Source organism: Saccopteryx leptura, chromosome 1 (genome assembly GCF_036850995.1).
Source record: "Saccopteryx leptura isolate mSacLep1 chromosome 1, mSacLep1_pri_phased_curated, whole genome shotgun sequence".
Lineage (NCBI taxonomy): Eukaryota > Metazoa > Chordata > Mammalia > Chiroptera > Emballonuridae > Saccopteryx > Saccopteryx leptura.
Window position 1 is genome coordinate 377,504,003 of NC_089503.1, and position 19,312 is coordinate 377,523,314.

The 19,312-nt window shown below is 39.3% G+C and overlaps 1 protein-coding gene across 5 annotated transcripts in view; it reads right to left on the reverse strand.

Annotated features, from left to right (window-relative positions):
* Positions 1-19,312, reverse strand: part of UBR2 (ubiquitin protein ligase E3 component n-recognin 2) — a 110,152-nt gene that overhangs the window by 51,116 nt on the left and 39,724 nt on the right. For 4 of the 5 annotated variants that reach the window (XM_066359407.1, XM_066359405.1, XM_066359408.1 and 1 more), the window contains exons 8-15: positions 17,881-18,001; positions 16,166-16,273; positions 15,387-15,475; positions 14,199-14,297; positions 5,929-6,092; positions 5,742-5,841; positions 3,469-3,597; positions 2,200-2,383 (exon numbers count right to left, since the gene is read on the reverse strand). In XM_066359407.1, the coding sequence (XP_066215504.1) occupies positions 2,200-2,383; positions 3,469-3,597; positions 5,742-5,841; positions 5,929-6,092; positions 14,199-14,297; positions 15,387-15,475; positions 16,166-16,273; positions 17,881-18,001 (994 nt within the window). Of the gene's footprint in view, positions 1-2,199; positions 2,384-3,468; positions 3,598-5,741; positions 5,842-5,928; positions 6,093-14,198; positions 14,298-14,368; positions 14,468-15,386; positions 15,476-16,165; positions 16,274-17,880; positions 18,002-19,312 lie in introns of all 5 variants that reach the window. The other variant, XM_066359406.1, reaches the window with a different exon arrangement.

Here is a 19,312-nt window from a genome sequence, read left to right on the forward strand (position 1 = left end):
CTGATTGTTTTCTCTGTGGACACATATCGACATCAGCTACCACCCGTACAACCAGATTTTTTTTTTTTTTTTGTACTTTACTGAAGCTGGTACCGGGGAGAGACAGTCAGACAGACTCCTGCATGCGCCCGACCGGGATCCACCCGGCACGCCCACCTGGGGCGACGCTCTGCCCACCAGGGGGCGATGCTCTGCCCCTCCAGGGCGTCGCTCTGCCGCGACCAGAGCCACTCCAGCGCCTGGGGCAGAGGCCAAGGAGCCATCCCCAGCGCCCGGGTCATCTTTGCTCCAATGGAGCCTTGGCTGCGGGAGGGGAAGGGAGAGACAGAGAGGAAGGAGGAGGTGGGGGTGGAGAAGCAAATGGGCGCTTCTCCTATGTGCCCTGGCCGGGAATCGAACCCGGGTCCCCCGCAAGCCAGGCCGATGCTCTACTGCTGAGCCAACCGGCCAGGGCCCGTACAACCAGAGTTTTAAAGGCAGAAACAAACCAGCAGCTGAGCTGGAGACAGGACTCACTTCCGTGCATCCCAGCTCAATACTTTTCCCCAGCACCATGATGCCATTGGCCTATGCTGAGGATCAAGTTCAGTATGCTCAAAGCATTGACAGAAAACAGCACTGGCACTAACCAAGTTATAGGAATTCAGGGATTTCTTCCTACAGTCACAGCTTCAGTCTAGAACTTATTTGTTGTTTTATCTGTTGTATCAGTGATACTCAGACGTCTAATCTGTATCACCACGACTGCAAAGACAATTCAGAAGACTGATCCAATGCTATCAGGATAATGTGACAATGCTCAGAACAATGGGAAAAATGCCCTCAGAAATGAAAGAGGGATCATTCCTATTGATCCCATGGCTATTAAAAGGGTAAAAAAGGAACACTGTGAACAACACTATGCCCACAAGTTTGATAATTCAGATGAAATGGACCAATTTCTTGAAAAACAAAAACTATCAAACTCACAAAAGGAGACATGGATAACCAGAACCAGCCCATACCTATTAAAGAAGTTGAGTCAATAGTATAAAACCTATCAAAAAGGAAAGTTTCACATCCATATAGACTAGTGAATTTTACCAAACCATTTAAGGAAGAAATACTAGCAATTCTCCACCAACCTCTCTCTCTCACACATATACACAAACATACACACACAGTTTCATGTCCACCAACCTCTCTCTCTCACACATATACACAAACATACTCACACAGTTTCACGTCCACCAACCTCTCTCTCTCACACATATACACAAACATACACACACAGTTTCACGTCTTATTGCTACTAGCTACTTAAGAGAAAGCTCAAATTCCATACTGGGTAAAAATACCTATTTTTAGAACTTCTTTATACTCCGGAACTAAAGGGATTAATAAATAGTATGTAAGTAGGACAAGAATTCCTGCAACCAAGAAATATGGGTCGACCTGGAACACTGAGGTCACTGGTTCGAAACCCTGGGCTTGCCCAGTCAAGGCACATATGGGAGTTCAAGCTTACTGCTCCTCCCCCCTCCTCTCTCTCTCTCTCTGCCCCCCCTAAAATGAATAAATACAACCTGGAAAAAAAAAAAGAACTATGCGAGGAAGTGCACTGAAATGAGTGCAGGAATGGACAGGGCATATTCAGAGTTCCTGGCTGTTGCAAGGTGATAGTTTCAAGTATAAATGGCTTGGAATTCAACTACAATACTTAGATGAAAACTATCACCCCAATTTGGGACTCACTCTTGACCTGCTACTTAAAAAGATTATCAATAAATGATTAAGAAACAGCTTGTATAAGAGAAAAATCTAGGATAGTTTCAATCTGTCAGCACCTCTTAAGTGAGAGACTGATTTGAACTGTGACAACAGACTTTAAAGCTAGGTTGAATTAAACAATAAAACCTGAACTTAAACAGTTTGAAGAAGCACAATCATTATAAACATGGCCTCTGGTGCCACACTGTCTCCAGAGTAAACCTCCTACTCTATCTCTTACTGTGCGACAACTAGGTAAATCACTTCTGTCCCCAGTCCTTTATGTGAAGCAAAGTGAATTATGATACCTCCCTCATAGAGCAATGCGACAGATAAACAGGTTAACGCACATAAAACTCGCAGACTGCTGTGTAGTAGGTATTCAATAAGTATTCATTATAAACAATTTAAAAGACAGTTTCAGGGTTTTGGGGGGGATAAATGCTTTACCTGCAAGTAACCGAGAAACTGGGAGGTGAATGCTAACTTTTTCTTGAGAAACACAGTATCTGATAGTTTCCACTGAATGTCCACAAATGCTCAGTGTGATCGGCTGTTCATCATCAGTAAAACCACCATGACACCGCATCAGTACAGCAAGGCATTTCTTGTAAGCTTCAATTAACACTTTTTCCTACAAAAAGAGGGTTTTCTGTCAGTTCCTCAAAAGGCTGGGTTTCTACAACATGAATAAGCACATCAAATTCGATGAGTAAAGACCTCAAATACTAATGACAGGCAAAATCAACCCAATCTCCCTGCCCAACCTGGTCCTTCTTCCAAGTGCCCCACTCCGTGAATGACATCTCGGTACATTGGGGAAATCTAGACATTATTCCAACACCCTCATTTCCCTCATCCTACTGTCCAGTCTACTGGCAGGCTATCAATCCCGTTCTCTAAGTTTCTCTCAGTCCTGCACCTGATGAAGTCCAGTAACTCAAAGGGAAGCCGGCCACCTTCTACTAAAGTCCCTGCTTCTGCTCTCGCTCCCTCGCCACCCATTCTTCATGGAGAGGAATTTTTGAAAACGTGTCAATTGGATGATATCACCTTTCTGCTTTGTAGTCTCTAGTGGTGTCCCTTTTCAGTAAGAATGAAACCCAAACTTCCTTCCACGGCCTCGACGGTCCTGCAAAGTCAGACCCTGTGCACCTCTCTCCCTTCAACCTCTGTGTTCCAACCAGAGCCTCTCACGTCCCCCGACAACCACACTCCTCATCAGGGCAGGGTTCACCTGTCCCCCCGCCAGGAATACTCTTGACCTTTCATCAGTTAACCGGGAAACACCACTCGGATCTGACGGAAGCCTCTGACCTCCCCACGTTAAACAGGCTCCCATCTAGACTGTACAGCCAAAGCAAGGACAAAATGATTTTAAGGCACAGGACAAATGTACCAATAATTAAACTTTATTTTTGAATAAATTTAGAAACTTTTCTTTTTAAATGCTCAAAATCTAGATGGGATTATGGAAAAAAAAAGATAATAACATAAGACAAAGAGAGTATGGCTTATTTCCTCCTTCATAGATTTTCCAAGTTTTTCTTTTTAAGCTTTTAGAATTTTCACTTTTACCAAATTTATAGGTAAAAGAGGAAAATATGCTGTTTTATGAGCTAGGTATTACCACTACCCTTTCCAAAACCCCTCAAAATTGACTTAAAAATCTGTTTATCCCCCTGCTCCCCCCGTCTCCGAGCCCCGGAAGAAACTCACGTCTGAAGCACACCAGTCCTGCATCATGGAGATGACGTGTGTCAGTTTCATCTGCAGCGTGAAGGCTGCTTCCCACTCCGGCTCCATTTCAATATGCTGTCCTACTTGGCGCGTAATTGGGTCCATTCCCTTAAAGAAAGTGAAGAGATTTTAAATGAATTAAAATTATACTTGTTCTCCTACATGGAAACTTAAACATCTGTTTGTTGTTTCACTTATTCATGTCATCATTGGCTGCTTCCCATATGTGCCCTGACCAGGAATCAAACCTGCAACCTTGGCATTTCAGGATGATGCTCTACCAACTGAGCTAATCAGCCTCGATCCAACTTCTTCTTTTATTAAAGATTTTTTTATTGATTTTACAGGAAAAGGAGAGAAAAGTACAACTCATAACTGCTTCACTTCACTTTCCAGTTGTTCATTGATCACCTGTCGTATGTACCTTGACCAGGCAAGTCCAGGGTTTCAAACTGGTGATCTCAGCATTCCAGGTCAATGCTTTATCCACTGTGCCACCATAGGCTAGGCCAGACCAATTTCTTAAATTACATATTTATATAACATTGTCTAAAATGTAATTTAAAATCCCACTTCTGTTTTAGATCTGTCATCTATAGGAAAATTATTCAAAGATATCTGACAGGCTTTTAAAATATTGAAGCAACTATGAGTTGACACACTTCTAATTCCCCTCCTCTGTAAAATCAATTAATAAAATCATTAAAAATATAAATTATTTGCCTGACCAGGTGGTGGTGCAGTGGATACAGTGTCAACCTAAGACCCTGAGGTCCCAGGTTCAAAACCCCAAAGTTGCCAGCTGAGCACGGGCTCACCAGCTTGCGTGCAGGGTCGCTGGCTTGAGTGTGGGATCATAGATATGACCCCATGGTCGCAGGCTTGAGCAAGGGGTCACTGGCTTTGCTTGAGCCCCATGGTCAAGGCACATGTGAAAAAGCAATCAATGAACAACTCAAGTCCCGCAACTACGAGTTGATGCTTCTTATCTCTCTCCCTTTCTGTCTCTCTGTCCCTGTCTGTACCCCCCTTTCCTTTGCTAAAAATAAAAAAATTATATATAATTGAATTTATAAATATATTTTATTCAAAATTACCAAAGCAGATATTGTCTGTATAGATACAAAAAAACCCCACAAAACATAGAAATATTGTTAAAAATTAAACACCCTTAAATCATTACCCAACATGGAACTAGAATACTTTCTAAAAACAGTAGGTCAGTTCTGCTTATTCCTTTCTTTTTTTTTAATTAATTTTTTTATTTATTCATTTTTATTAGAGAGAGGAGAGAGAGAGAGAGAGGAAAGAGAGAGAACAGAGGGAGGAGCAGGAAGCATCAACTCCCCTATGTGCCTTGACCAGGCAAGCCTGGGGTTTCGAACCAGCGACCTCAGCATCCCAGGTCAATGCTTTACCCAGTGCGCCACCACAGGTCAGGTGCTTATTACTTTCTTAAGAAAAGCCAGATAGTTACTAAAGGAATCACCATGGCACTGCTTAGTTGAGATGTCATCTATCTTCTAGTTAAAGCTGGTTAAATATGCTGGTTGGTTTCTGCTTCCAGTTTCTATTTTGTATATGGGGTATTTCCGAGAGAGAATCACGGTAATAAACAGGGGAAAAAGTCTATCCTGTGACCTTTATATAGTGAATACTATATAGTGAACATATAGTATATACTATAATATATAAATATCACATTAAGAAAAAAGAAATATGGAAATGGTAAAAAAAAAACAAAAACCAAACATTCTAGTTTCTTAAATAACTGACAGTACTTCAAGTAAGCATATGAAAAATATAAGTAAACTTGCAATCCCCAAAGACAGAATATTAATGGTGACCAAGAAAGCCTAATACAAAAGGACAGTAGATGCCAGGACCTTTGTGTGGACTGCCTTCATTTTACACCTTTCTACGAGTTTCTAGTTCAAGAGCAGCTTCTTGGTCCAAACTGTAGCCATCTAAATCATTCCTTTGGAAATGTGTCCAAAATGATATAAACACATAGACAGAAAGGTGTTCAGTCCAAGGAACAAAAATAAAGGAAGGAAGGAAGGGAGGAAGGGAGGGAGGGAGGGAGGGAGGGAGGGAGGGAGGGAGGGAAGAAAGGGAGGAAGGGAGGAAGGGAGGGAGGAGGGAGGGAGGGGGGGAGGAAGAAAGGGAGGAAGGGAGGGAGGGAGGGAGGGAGGGAGGGAAGAAAAAGGAGAGCGAGCACTACACTTTTGAAAGTGTTAGTTCATACACACCTGCATACATTTGAGTAATTCCAAAAAGGCATCAAATCCTTCTAGGAACTTCTGCCTCAGATCATCTGACCATTCAGTTGGTTTGCTAATCAACATATACCTTACAAGATAAAATAGCAATGAATATATGGATAAACGCTGACATTTTACAAGTTGCCACTGGCTTGATAATTAAGTAAAAGCTTACTTGAGGTCCAAAATAAGACTCTGAACTCTCCTAAATTTGAAGGCTTGCAAAGCAGTGTATCGTTCAAACTGAAATCTGCCCTGAGCATCTCGATGTCTCAAATGATCCATGAAAGTCTTAATGATGATGGTCAGCAGGTTTTCCTCCGTGATAAGCATCCGAGCCTAGAACAAAGTGTATCAGAATACATGGCAATCAAAACCTACTTGCTAGGAAGCTAACCAAAGTCACCAACATTGCTTAGAACTTTCAGTTTAAGCCTTTTTAACACACCTATAGAGCAACATCATAAATGCATTACTGTGTATTTCTAAATAACAATTACTTACTCCAACTGCCACTTGTATGAAGCAACAATTATATCAGGAAGAAAGATGCCAGAATGTTAGGAGACAGATCCAAGGCTCATTATTCAAGACAACTCAGGGTGGGGAGGTCTGAACCAGGCTGCAAATTTTCCTTAACTGAGACATTTAGACACCTATGGTATGGTATAATTACTCTAGGATCCAGAGGTTTATCTCACAGATTCTGCAGAACTCAATATAAAACTGTATTTCCTCTTAATCACCTTAGTGGAGATTTATTTTTTGTTTCTAAGTATAAATATAGATATCTGTATATTTTTGAATAAGCAAATACATTTAAATGATGCAAAAAAACCGGTAGAAAAATCAGTCTCCTAGTTCCTGAGGTCCCCCTTGCAAAGGCCACATGTTGGCAGTTTTCCTGCATATTCTTCTGGAGTTGGTGTATGTGTATATAATGATAAACGTACATACACACTTTTATAATACATGGATTAAGTTTTATTAAGTAGATAAAAATGTGGGTACGTATATCTCTTTTCTCACCCAAAGAACAGCATGTTATAAACACGGTTCTGCACTTTATTTTTTCACGTGTTTTCCACTCATATAAATTACCTCCTTCTTTTTAACTATCGCTAGTTTCTATCTTACTTAGGCCCTTTCTGGTGAAACATTTGTTTTTCCCCCCAGTTTTATGTTATTTATTACAAAAGATGCTTCAACAAGTATCTATATATCTGGAAGCATATTTATAATGTCCTCAGAGTGGAATTACTGGGTTAAAGTATATGTACATTATAGATTTTGACTGATATCATCATCAAACTGTCCCCTCAAAGAAGTTTATACCAATTTATACATCTATGTACAAAGTGTGTCTTTTCCCCTCATGCCCTCAGTAAAGCAATGCAATTTCAAACAGTTTTCTTTCTACCATTCTGAGGGTTTTAATCCTTTTTGTTTTCTGTGTGCTATCTTAGTTGATTCTGAGGAAGAATTAAGTGAGTATAATGCAATAGCACTAAGCTGAGGAGAAGCTCCATAGAGCCTGCTTACAAGCCCTCCAACAGGCGGTAGTTAAGGAAGTTTGGAGGAGTGACAACTTAATGTTGATGGACTGTAGATCTCGCCAACCAAGGCACTCACCAGAAATATCTTAGTTTTAGATGAATGTTAAAAGGGAGGCTTCATCCACTATGTGGTTTTGAATTAGATTCTAACTGTCTTTACTGGGTGCCAAATAAAAAAAATCTGTAGGGTGGACTATTAATTAGTACTGTCCCATTAAAGTAGGAAATTATTCAGGCATTTCTACTTCTAAAAAGACAACTAAAGAAGGCATATATTTTCCAAGGTTACATCAGAAAAGAAAAATGAAAAACCAAGTGCTTGGCTTTATTACCACTTGGCTAGACTGTTGTTAACCTTTCAACATAGTTTTTTCCTTTTTTAAAAAAAAATTTATTTTAGAGAGAGAGGAAGGGAGAGAGAGACAGATAGAAACATGAATCTGACCTGCAACCTTTGCGTTTCAGGATGATGCTCTAACCAACCAAGCTATCTGGCCAGGGCTCCAGGTAATTTTCAACATTCAATATCCAACATTATATATATAATTCTAGCACTTCTTATCACTTACCCTAAAAAATACTATACTTGATTTTTATGCTTACAATTCACTTTGCTTTAAAAGAAATATTACCACTATTTACCTTCTAAGTTTTTATTTTATGTAATTCATATTCAGTTTTGTGGTTCAAGGCTCTTACATATCTAACGGCACATTCTCTATTGATTGATTTTAGAGAGAGAGAAACAGGGGATAGAAAGAGAGAGAGAGAGAAACACTGACTTGTTCCACTTGTCTGTGTCACTGGTTGATTCCTGTACGTGCCCTAACTGGGGATCAAACCTGCAACCTTGGCATATCAGGCTGATGCTTTAACCCAGGAGTCCTCAAACTTTTTACACAGGGGGCCAGTTCACTGTCCCTCAGGCCGTTGGAGGGCCGGACTATAAAAAAAACTAAGAACAGCCCTGGCTGGTTGGCTCAGCGGTAGAGCATCGGCCTAGCGTGTGGAGGACCCGGGTTCGATTCCCGGCCAGGGCACACAGGAGAAGCGCCCATTTGCTTCTCCACCCCTCTGCCGCGCTTTCCTCTCTGTCTCTCTCTTCCCCTCCCGCAGCCAAGGCTCCATTGGAGCAAAGATGGCCCGGGCGCTGGGGATGGCTCTGTGGCCTCTGCCCCAGGCGCTAGAGTGGCTCTGGTCACAACATGGCGACGCCCAGGATGGGCAGAGCATCGCCCCCTGGTGGGCAGAGCATCGCCCCTGGTGGGCGTGCCGGGTGGATCCCGGTCGGGCGCATGCGGGAGTCTGTCTGACTGTCTCTCCCCGTTTCCAGCTTCAGAAAAATGAAAAAAAACAAAAAACAAAAAAAACAACTAAGAACAAATCCCTATGCACACTGCACATATCTTATTTTAAAGTAAAAAAACAAAACAGGAACAAATACAATATTTAAAATAAACAACAAGTAAATTTAAATCAACAAACTGACCAGTATTTCAATGGGAACTATGCTCCTCTCACTGACCATCAATGAAAGAGGTGCCCCTTCCAGAAGTGCAGTGGGGGCCGGATAAATGGCCTCAGGGGGCCACATGCGTAGTTTGGGGACTCCTACTTTAACCAAATGAGCTACTTGGTCAGGGCTGATTACTTTTTTTTTTTTGCATTTTTCTGAAGCTGGAAAGGGGAGAGACAGTCAGACAGACTCCCGCATGCGCCCGACCAGGATCCACCCGGCACGCCCACCAGGGGCGAAGCTCTGCCCACCAGGGGGCGATGCTCTGCCCCTCCGGGGCGTCGCTCTGCCGCGACCAGAGCCACTCTAGTGCCTGGGGCAGAGGCCAAGGAGCCATCCCCAGCGCGCGGGCCATCTTTGCTCCAATGGAGCCTTGGCTGCGGGAGGGGAAGAGAGAGACAGAGAGGAAGGAGGGGGTGGGGTGGAGAAGCAAATGGGCGCTTCTCCTATGTGCCCTGGCCGGGAATCGAACCTGGGTCCCCCGCACGCCAGGCCAGCGCTCTACAGCTGAGCCAACCGGCCAGGGCCATGAGTTAAGTTTTGAATTTTAATTACTTCAGAGAAAGCATTAGATATGACTTTCCCATTCTTTTGCCTGTTAAGGTGAATTATGCCAGTTGAGCTTCTCCAAACGTTATACTGCTCTTGGATTAAGGAAATAAACCGAACTTAATTGTGATATATTATCTCTTTTTTTTTATATAACTTGATTCGAATTGTGTGACCTCATTTGTGGTAATTTTCTTTTCTTGTAATTGCTTAGCTGGGTTTTGGTATCAAGATGACAGAGAACTCAATTAAATTGGCATGGACATTCTCTGTCTCTGTCTTCCAGAAAATCTTACATAACACAGAAGTTATTTCTTTCTTAAATATTTAGAAGAATTCCCAAGCGCAGCCATTTGGGCCTGGTGATTTATGAGAAGATTTTTAAACTAATTAAAATTTTCCCCTGGCCTGTGGTGGCGCAATAGATAAAGTGTTGACCTGGAATGCTGAGGTCACCAGTTCGAAACCCTGGGCTTGCCTGGTCAAGGCACATACGGGAAGCAATTCCTGAGTTGATGCTTCCCACTCCGCCGCTGCCCTTTCGCTCTGTCTTAAAAAATATTCTATTTCTTGTTTCTCTTTTTTTTTTTTTTTTTAGAGAGGAGAGGGAGAGACAGAGGGAGAGAGAGAGAGGAGAGACAACAGAGAGAGAGAAAGGGGGGAGGAGCTGGAAGCATCAACTCCCATATGTGCCTTGACCAGGCAAGCCCAGGGTTTTGAACTGGCGACCTCAGCATTTCTAGGTCGATGCTTTATCCACTGCGCCACCACAGGTCAGGCCTCTTGTTTCTCTTTTAATAATTTTTTTTTCCCTTAGGAATTTCTTTTCATTTCATCCAGATTTCACAAAGTTGGTCCTCATATTGTCTTTTTTTTTTAAATTTCTTCCTTTTAAATTTATTTTAAAAACTTTTATTTGATTTTAGAAAGAGGGGGAGAGAGAGAGAAAGAGAGTGAGAGAAACATTAACTTGTTGCTCTACTTATTTATGCAGTCATTGGTTATGATTATGTGCCTTGACTGGGATCGAACCTGCCACCTTGGCATGTTGGGACGATTCTGTAGCCAACGAAGCCATCTGGCCAGAGCCTTAGTAATGTTTTATTTTCTATTTAATATCTGCAAGATCTATAGTTTTGTTTCAATTTAAATTTTTCTGCTTTTCTTCTGGCTTTTTCAAAGTACCAAGTTTTTTTGTTGATTTTTTCTCTTCTGTACATTTATTTTGTTTTATTATTTAATTTCTGCTCCTTAGTATTTCCTGCGCTTTATTATTTCCCCTTTTCACTTTCTTTAGACCAGGGGTCTCAAACTCGCGGCCCGCCCACCAATTTTGTGCGGCCCGCAGACTAATCCACGTTTGATTAGTCTTCGGGCCGCACAAAATTGGTGGGCGGGCCGCATGCGGCCCGCGGGCCCGAGTTTGAGACCTCTGCTTTAGACAAAAGACGTACGTTGTTACAACGGCCTTCAAAGTCTAGCACTGCCGTCTCCTACTGGCACCCGTCCTCAAACTTGCGGACCATTCCCCCCTCACTTTAGCAACACTAGCTTGTTCTGGTGCTTTCTTCCAAAACACCACGTGCATATTCGTGTCAGAACTTTAGTACCTGCTGTTCCTGCCACTTAGGAGGCGCTCTACCAGTTAGTCACAGCACTCACTGTCTCATTCCTTCAGGTCTCTGTTCCAACACTTCTTTGAGGGGCCTTCCTGCTAACCTTGTATAAAATATATATATTATTTTTTCTTTTTATTAGATATTTTTATTAATTTTTATAGAGACAGGAGAGAGAGAGAGAGAGAAGGGGGGAGGAGCAGGAAGCATCAACTTCCATATGTGCCTTGACCAGGCAAGCCCAGGGTTTTGAACCAGCGACCTCAGCATTCCAGGTGGATGCTTTATCCACTGTGCCACCACAGGACAGGCTTGTATAAAATATAACCCCTTCACTGATACTCCCCTTAACCTGCTTTCCTACTTCTTATCAATACTTGGCTTATAATAAAGAGTATGCTATTTTTTGTACTTTTCCCCAGACTATAAATCCCACAGGAACAGGAACTCTTGTCTGTTTTGTTTGCTGCTGCATTTATCCCCAGAGCCCCAAATAGTGCCTAGTTAATAAAAGTGCTAAATAGGTTTTGAATAAATACATATATTATTTTTCTAGTGCTACTAAAGGAGTCAGACAAGAAACAAATAAAACACTGAAATATTAGAAGAAAACTAAAATTATGTGCACATTATTAGAACTTAGAAGGAATCAACAAAAAATACTAGAAGAAATGTTAAAATCAGTTTCCTGCTTACCTAGCCATAGCCAGATTTAAAATGTAAATAGTTTAGTACATCAAAAATATAAAACATATACTCATTTTTAAACTAAGACCCAAAACAACAGAGCTATGTAGCTTTTACTGAACATAAAACAACACGAACAAATGAAAACATTTTATGTTCCTAGACGGAAATACTCAATATTGCAAAGACACCAGTTCTTCCCAAATTATCTGTAAGTACAGTCACTTTTCAGTGAAAATTCTAGTGTTTTTGAAATTGACAAACTCATTTTAGTTCATCTTTAAAGATAAAAAGGCCTAAGAATAATTAAGAAAAATTTGGGAAAGAGTAACAAAATGAAATTTAGCTATCTAAGTCAGAGATTTTCAACCTTTTTCCTATCATGGCACACATATACTAATTAATAAAATTCTACAGCAATATTTTAATAAAATTTGCCAATCTGACAAAAATATAGGTAAATTCATTCATACCAGATGGTTATTCCTGTGCTGCCTATTGTCACCTTTTGTTTTTTTTACAGATAGAGAGTCAGAAAGAGGGATAGATAGGGACAGACAGACAGGAACGGAGAGAGATGAGAAGCATCAATCATCAGTTTTTCATTGCGACACCTTAGTTGTTCATTGATTGCTTTCTCATATGTGCCTTGACCGCGGGCCTTCAGCAGACCAAGTAACCCCTTGCTCGAGCCAGCAACCTTGGGTCCAAGCTGGTGAGCTTTGCTCAAACCAGATGAGCTCGCGCTCAAGCTGGCGACCCTGGGGTCTCAAACCTGGGTCCTCGGCATCCCAGTCTGACGCTCTATCCACTGCGCCACTGCCTGGTCAGGCTATTGTCACTTTTTAATTGACAATCTATGGGGAAAGAAGTCAATGTCCCTGACTAAATAGGTATTGCATGTTTTAAAAATCCTTGTGGCACAATTATTGAAAATCGCTGCTGTAAGTTCTAAAAATGGCTTATTAAACTAAAATTATTAAAACTGGGTACTGGCATGAAAATGGACAAAAAGATAAATGAAGAGAGACGCAGATTTAAGTACCCATGGGAGTATCTGAGGCGTCTCAAGCTTATCCCTGACTAGACCTAAAGCATCTCTCTTGCTCTGCACAAATCCTCCTCCTTCATCCTCCGCAACTCCCCAGGCAGCCCACTTGGATGCCAAAGCGGAAACCTGGGATTCATCTTTGCACTTTTTCTTCCAACCAACAACCAATCACTCACCAATCCGAGTGTCCCTCAAACCCAACGTCTGGCCGGTTCTATCTACATACTTAGGTTCTACCTAAGTGTCTCCCAGAACTCTTAAATCCTCTGCAACAATCCCAGTTCAAGTTACCATCAGTTCCTGTTTGGGTCACTGCACTGGCTTCCAATTACGTTCCCACACTCATTCTTGCCCCACCAATTTGTTCTCCAAACAGTGTGATCTTTTAAAAACCACATGTGATAGTTAAGTGTCAATTAAAATTCTTAAAATGCCTTTCCGTGCTCTTAGATAAAACCCAAAATTCTTAATTAGTCTATAATAATATTTTATTAATGGGGAAATAGACTTCAAACAGCTTCAAATGCACTAGAATATACCCTTGAACACAGAAGTTATTCGGGGGAAAAAGTCATTAAATGAATAGAAAATATACCTGGTTGGTAAAATCACTACAGAATCCTGTTAAATCTGTACAATTTGGACCTTTCTATGATTCTGGTCTCGTTTCATTCCACGCTCAAGGATCCTGAACCATACGGCTTTCTGCTCCCTGTTAGGAACTTTTCTACTTCAGGGCTTTCCTAAGTGCTAGTCCCTCTCATGGCCTTCCCTTTGTGAACCTGCACAAAGGCCCCTCAGAGTCCCCTTGTGAACTGTGGGAAAAGGTCAGATCTTGCAAAAGAGCCCAAACCTTCAGTTTCCATATCATTTTAATCAACCGTGCATGTGAGTCTTTCCCTCTACTGTTAAGTTCCATAAGGGCAAGGTCCACATCTGTTTTTGTTCACCAGTTCATTCCCAAAGCCTAGAACTGTACCCAATAAATAATAGGTACTCAATACATTCTTGTTAAATAAGCTAAATGAATTTTAATTACTGAACAGTACTAAAGCAGTGATGCCCTCCGGAGCAACTAGTGACACTCAGAACAAGACCAACTAATCCTCTCAATTCTAGTGTCTTCGCTACCCCTTCCCCTCTTAAGGGGGAAGGGACTTCTCGAACTGTAACATTATATACAATATACTGTTTCTAATGGGTAAATTTGTTAAACCAATCAGTTTAACTGGTCAGTTTAAAACCTTGGGGAAGTACTATGGGATAGCACAGATAGATTAAGGTAAACCACTTTGCCCGCCCAGACTACATATCTGAGGATATGTTCTAGCACAGTTGCAGGTGTCTGAAGTCTGACCGCCCATTAAGAAAATATTCTATTTGGGAATACACAGATCTTGGTTATCTTATTTCAACGTTTTACTTCTGGGTAATGAAAAACAAAAAAGTTCTTAGTCTTTCAGTACTTACAAGTGAAGGGACTGTGAATATCTGAACCGAGAGGTCTGCGACCGAAAACTCTCTGTCGTGGTCATCTGTCACATAATCACTCTGCAAACGCTCATAGTTCTATTAAGAAGGCAAAAAAAAGGCAAGGAGTGCCAGCTCTCAGTTACTAAGAAAGGACAAGCACTACTCACCAGAGTAGGTGCGGTGAAGAACTGGACAGACAGAGCAGTCACGGACACTGCTCGCTCGTGATCATCCTCCATAAAATCTCTCTGCAACTGCTGGTAATTCTAAACAACAAGGGGGAGATGCACCTCTAATCCACACTGACCAAAGGCTTAAGGATTATAATGACAAATCAGTGCTGGAGGAGTCAACGAGATAACACTATACGAATGATAACTGGAATGATTTCTATCAAATAAACTGAGTATAAATACTGATTCACTAAATAATCTGTGCAAACACAAACGGCAGTTTATGAGCTGAAAGGAGTAACAGCCACGAGGCTCCTGTGCCACCCCTGTGTACTGCTGGGCTGGACCACAGCGCTCTACACTGCCACTGATAGAACCAGACTGCACTACTTCTGGATACACATCAGTCACCTGATGGCTCTGGCAAAATACACGTGCTTGGGCCCCACTGCTGATGAATCCGCTTCAGTAGGTTTGGAAATAGAACACAAACACATGTATTTTGGAAGAACTCCCAGATGATTCTAACATACTTCCTTGGTTAAGAACTCCTAATTTAGGTGAGTTAAAAAACAAACAAACAAACAAAAGAAACCCCCCAGTTAGCTTAATCACATGCTGCTAAAAGGGAGAACATAATTCAACAATATCAACAAACCAGACTTTGTGATTCTTGAATCATATCCATATATTCTTACTGTTTCAACTAAGATGATCTCTTGTATAAATTTTAATAGAATACCATAATTCATAATGGGTAGGTTTAAATTCATTTATTGTTTCATATCATATACTGTGTACATGAATAGTCATATTATCATGGCAGATGAGTAATAAGAAAAGTCTCCCTGAATTTTATTCAATTGATAAAAGACAAAAAGATCATTTATGAAGTTTCTTAGAATTTAAAATCAACACACTGATGTATTACTATTAGCTGCTAATTTTACAAAGCCTGGCTATAACCATGGGCAATTATTTTGTTAATCTTCAAATCTGAGAAATGACTTACCTTTGCAAACCGAATTGCAAACAGTTTCTTGTATTTCAAATCCATAAGTAGACTGCTCATGAACAACTGATGGTACACACTCCTAGCACCTTTAACAAAAAGAGCAGATATAAGATAAGGATATACATTCTCGAAGTTTTTATATGCTCAACTATATTTTAAATCTCAAAAGCAAAACTCTACATGTATAAAATATTTATAACCTACTTCTTAAAAAAAAAATCCATTTTTGCCTGTTGGTGGCACAGTAGATAGAGCATCGACTTGGAACGCTGAAATTCCAGGTTCAAAACCTCGAGGTCCCTGGCTTTAGCAGGGGCTCATCCGCCTTGAGCACAGACGTGCCAGTTTGTGTGGGGGTCATCGGCTTGAAGCCCAAGGTCACTGGCGTGGATGAGCCGCCCCCCCCCCACCATCAAGGCACATATGAGAAGCAATGAACAACTAAAGTGATGTAACTATGAGTTGATGCTTCTCATCTCTCTCCCTTTGTGTCTTTCTCCTCTTTCTCAAAAAAAAAAAAAAAAAATCAGTTTTTATAAACACAGTTTCTAACAAAATTTAAAGGTTATTTAATTTAGGTCATGGATTCCAAAATCTTTTCCCCTTCCCCAAAGAATAAGACTGCATGTGCTAATTCTATAAAACATACTTATTAAATACCTTCCCAAATGAGGAGAATAAAAAAAAAGAAGGAACACTTTAACATCTAGCCTAGCTACCTATCTAAACTACCTATGTAGGTTCCCTTATAGCTTGAAAGTAGTTAAAAGATTCACCTTTCCACAATTTGGAATCATTAAGCATCAATCTATCCACGAGAGATGAGTTTTCACCATCTGGCCCTTCTTGTAAACCAACTTGACATAATATTCGACGAAGACCATCTTAAAACAGGAGGAAAAGTAGACATGAAATAGTAATTTCCAATATTAAAGTAAAATGGCATTTTAGTAGAAATGTTCAAATGGATCTATGGAGTTTTACTTGTTTTATTAAAGGTCAAATTTATTCAAAAAAAGTAAACATATTAACTGTTTTATTAATATTTTCATAAAAAGGAGAACAATTCCAAATCTTGCATTCTTTACCAACTCTTATTCCAGAACATCAAAGTATTTGTCTATCAGAAAGGCATTACCTGTGGTGCTGTACAGAATTAAAGAGCAAAGCAGATAAAAACCGCTGAAATAAACATCATTTTTCAAACACCAATGCTAATTAAATCGTATTACAGCAAAATTATATAGGTATTACATAAAATTGTGCTATATTTAAAACAAAGAAGGCATGACCTCGGTGCCGTAATATGTACCAGTCAGTCCTTTTTATCAATGACACACAAAATTTCCTTCATCTTTAAATAAAATTTTACTGTGTATCTATCTAGGTGAACCTACTATGTGAGAGGCACAGAAAACAAATTCTTACATTCTCTCGATATTAAATTTTTTTAAAGTTGCTCAAATATTGATATAAGCATTAATATAACCAAAACTTTAATGCTTTTTTGCTCATAGTTTATATTTAAAATCACTGTTTAGACTTCTACAAGTATGTAAAATAATCAGAAAAAACAACAGTAATTTTTACTATAGCACATACATGGCATATAGGTTATCTAAAGAAAAACATCAAACCTTAAAAAACAAGAATAAGAAAAATAATTGGAAAGACATTTATAAGGTAAGCAAATATGTTCTCCTAAGTCTCTACACCTTATTTTTATGTGGTAGTTCAGTGTGACAATGCTCTTTCTAATAGCCTTTCAACACATATTTTAGAAATTTCCTTTACTTAAATGTTAGAATGTCACTTATCCAAACTGCCTCTCTTACCCGAAGAACAATATATGACAGACAGTTTCAATCTATTCCTGTTTTACTCTTTGGTGTTATACACCAAACTTGTCATTTTGGCATTGGACATGAGGATTCTAATTCTGTTACCCTTATATTTTAAAAATTATCTAATTTGTATATTGTAGAAAAACAAAAAACTAAATTAGTACTTCAAATCTGCAAATTTTCAGAGTTGCAAATTATTGGTAACCAAAAGTTACAGGAGTCAAAACAAAGAAAGATATCAACATTAGTGTTTTATTCTTTAACCACCAACCATTTAGGTTTTATTTACAGTAGCACTTTCCAGCTTGCTAAGTAAACAGTTTCACAGATGCTCTATTTTTAAAAAAATGTTATATACAAGTTTGTGAGATTTAGATTTCACTGGCATATATATTAAAGTCACAACGGTTAAAACCCAGTGTATCCTGCATTTATTTGAACACAAAATCCTCTGTATACATATAAAAAAAAATCTTGTGGATCAATACTGGAAAACAGGTTTTCTGTGCACAAGTTTTTCTGAGATGGTATTTTAAAATGTGACATTAAAGCAAAAATTAGTTCCACTGACATTTTTTCCAAAACAGTTTTGCAAGGACATATAAGCGTATCTGTAAGTCAAGTAGCACAAGCTTTTATTAACCTACCTGAATATCCAATAATGCTTCCCAGCCAAGACAAAAGTTTCAAACCAAAATTCTGATGTGCGACAATAGATGAATGCATAACTTGAACTTTAAGTGGCTTTGTCTGTCTACTGGTATTTCTCTTAAAAAGAAATGGCAGGATGAAAAACAAATTTTTTTAGAAAAAAAGTATTTTTATTTCATGTATCTACAAACTGTTATGATTTTTATTTTGTTTATAATAACCATCCTCATGGGTATGAGATGGTATCTCATTGTGATTTTATTTGCGTTTCCCCAATGATTAGTAATGTTGATCATTCGCAATGATTAGCAATACTTGCATGTGTTTATTGGCAATTTGCATATCTTCTTTAAAGAAGTATCTATTTAGTCTCCCAAATCTTCTTATTTAACAGGTCCTCTCCTTTGTTTTTTTAATCATCTTTCTATGCTCCCATTTGATCTCACCTCCATTTTGACAGGTATGAAATCTCTGTCATTTCACTGATTACTGGTAAGTTTGAGTCTCATTTCATTCATATCGACCACCTACATTTTCTCTGCTGTGATTTCTTTTTTTAATCTTACGATCCTTTTTCTATTTTGTTATCTATCTGTTCCCCACTTCATAATCTATAAATATCATAAACATTAACTGTCTACCCTATGTGTTAGAAATAATTTTTCTAAATCTATTTGTTTACTGACCTTGTTTACACAGTATTTTGCTATGCAATTTTTTTACATAGTCAAAAAATGTTTCTTTTCTAACTCCTTCGGTCCTAATCTTGGTTAAGAAGTTCTCCTCCTCCCTTCAAATGCACCGATTGTTTTCTAGATTTCCCTCAGACTAGTATTCACCTCTGGTCTTTGTATTATATATTATGAACGTATCTATGCAAACGCCACCAAAGATTACAAGCACTGATTTTTTTAAAAAGGAAAAATTTAAATGATACTACTAAACATATAAGTTATGAGGTAACAATGAAAAGGGGGAAAAAACCCTTCCCTTTACCTAGATTCATGTATTGGAAACATTTTATTCCAAGTGCCATGTCTTTTGCACATTATCTTTCTCCACACACAGACATACGCATTTTTTAAAAATAAGCCAAACCACTGAGGCTAAGATATACGCATCATGCATCTAGTCTCCTTCTCCCTAAATACTTTATGAAACAGTTCCTAAGGACAGGAATGTTCTTTAACATAATCACAGTATAGTTTCTGATGCATTACTCAAATATGTCCCAATAACAAGAAAGAATTTCTTAAATACATAAAATGTATAATTCAGAGAGAGATATAATTTGCTACATTAAAATTTAAAGCTTTTGCTCAGTGAGAGGCACCAGAAACAAACTTAAAATAAGTCATATATTGGAAAAAGAAATTGGCAACAAAAAAATCAAAATTTATATTATCTCATAAATAAGTTTTTAAAATG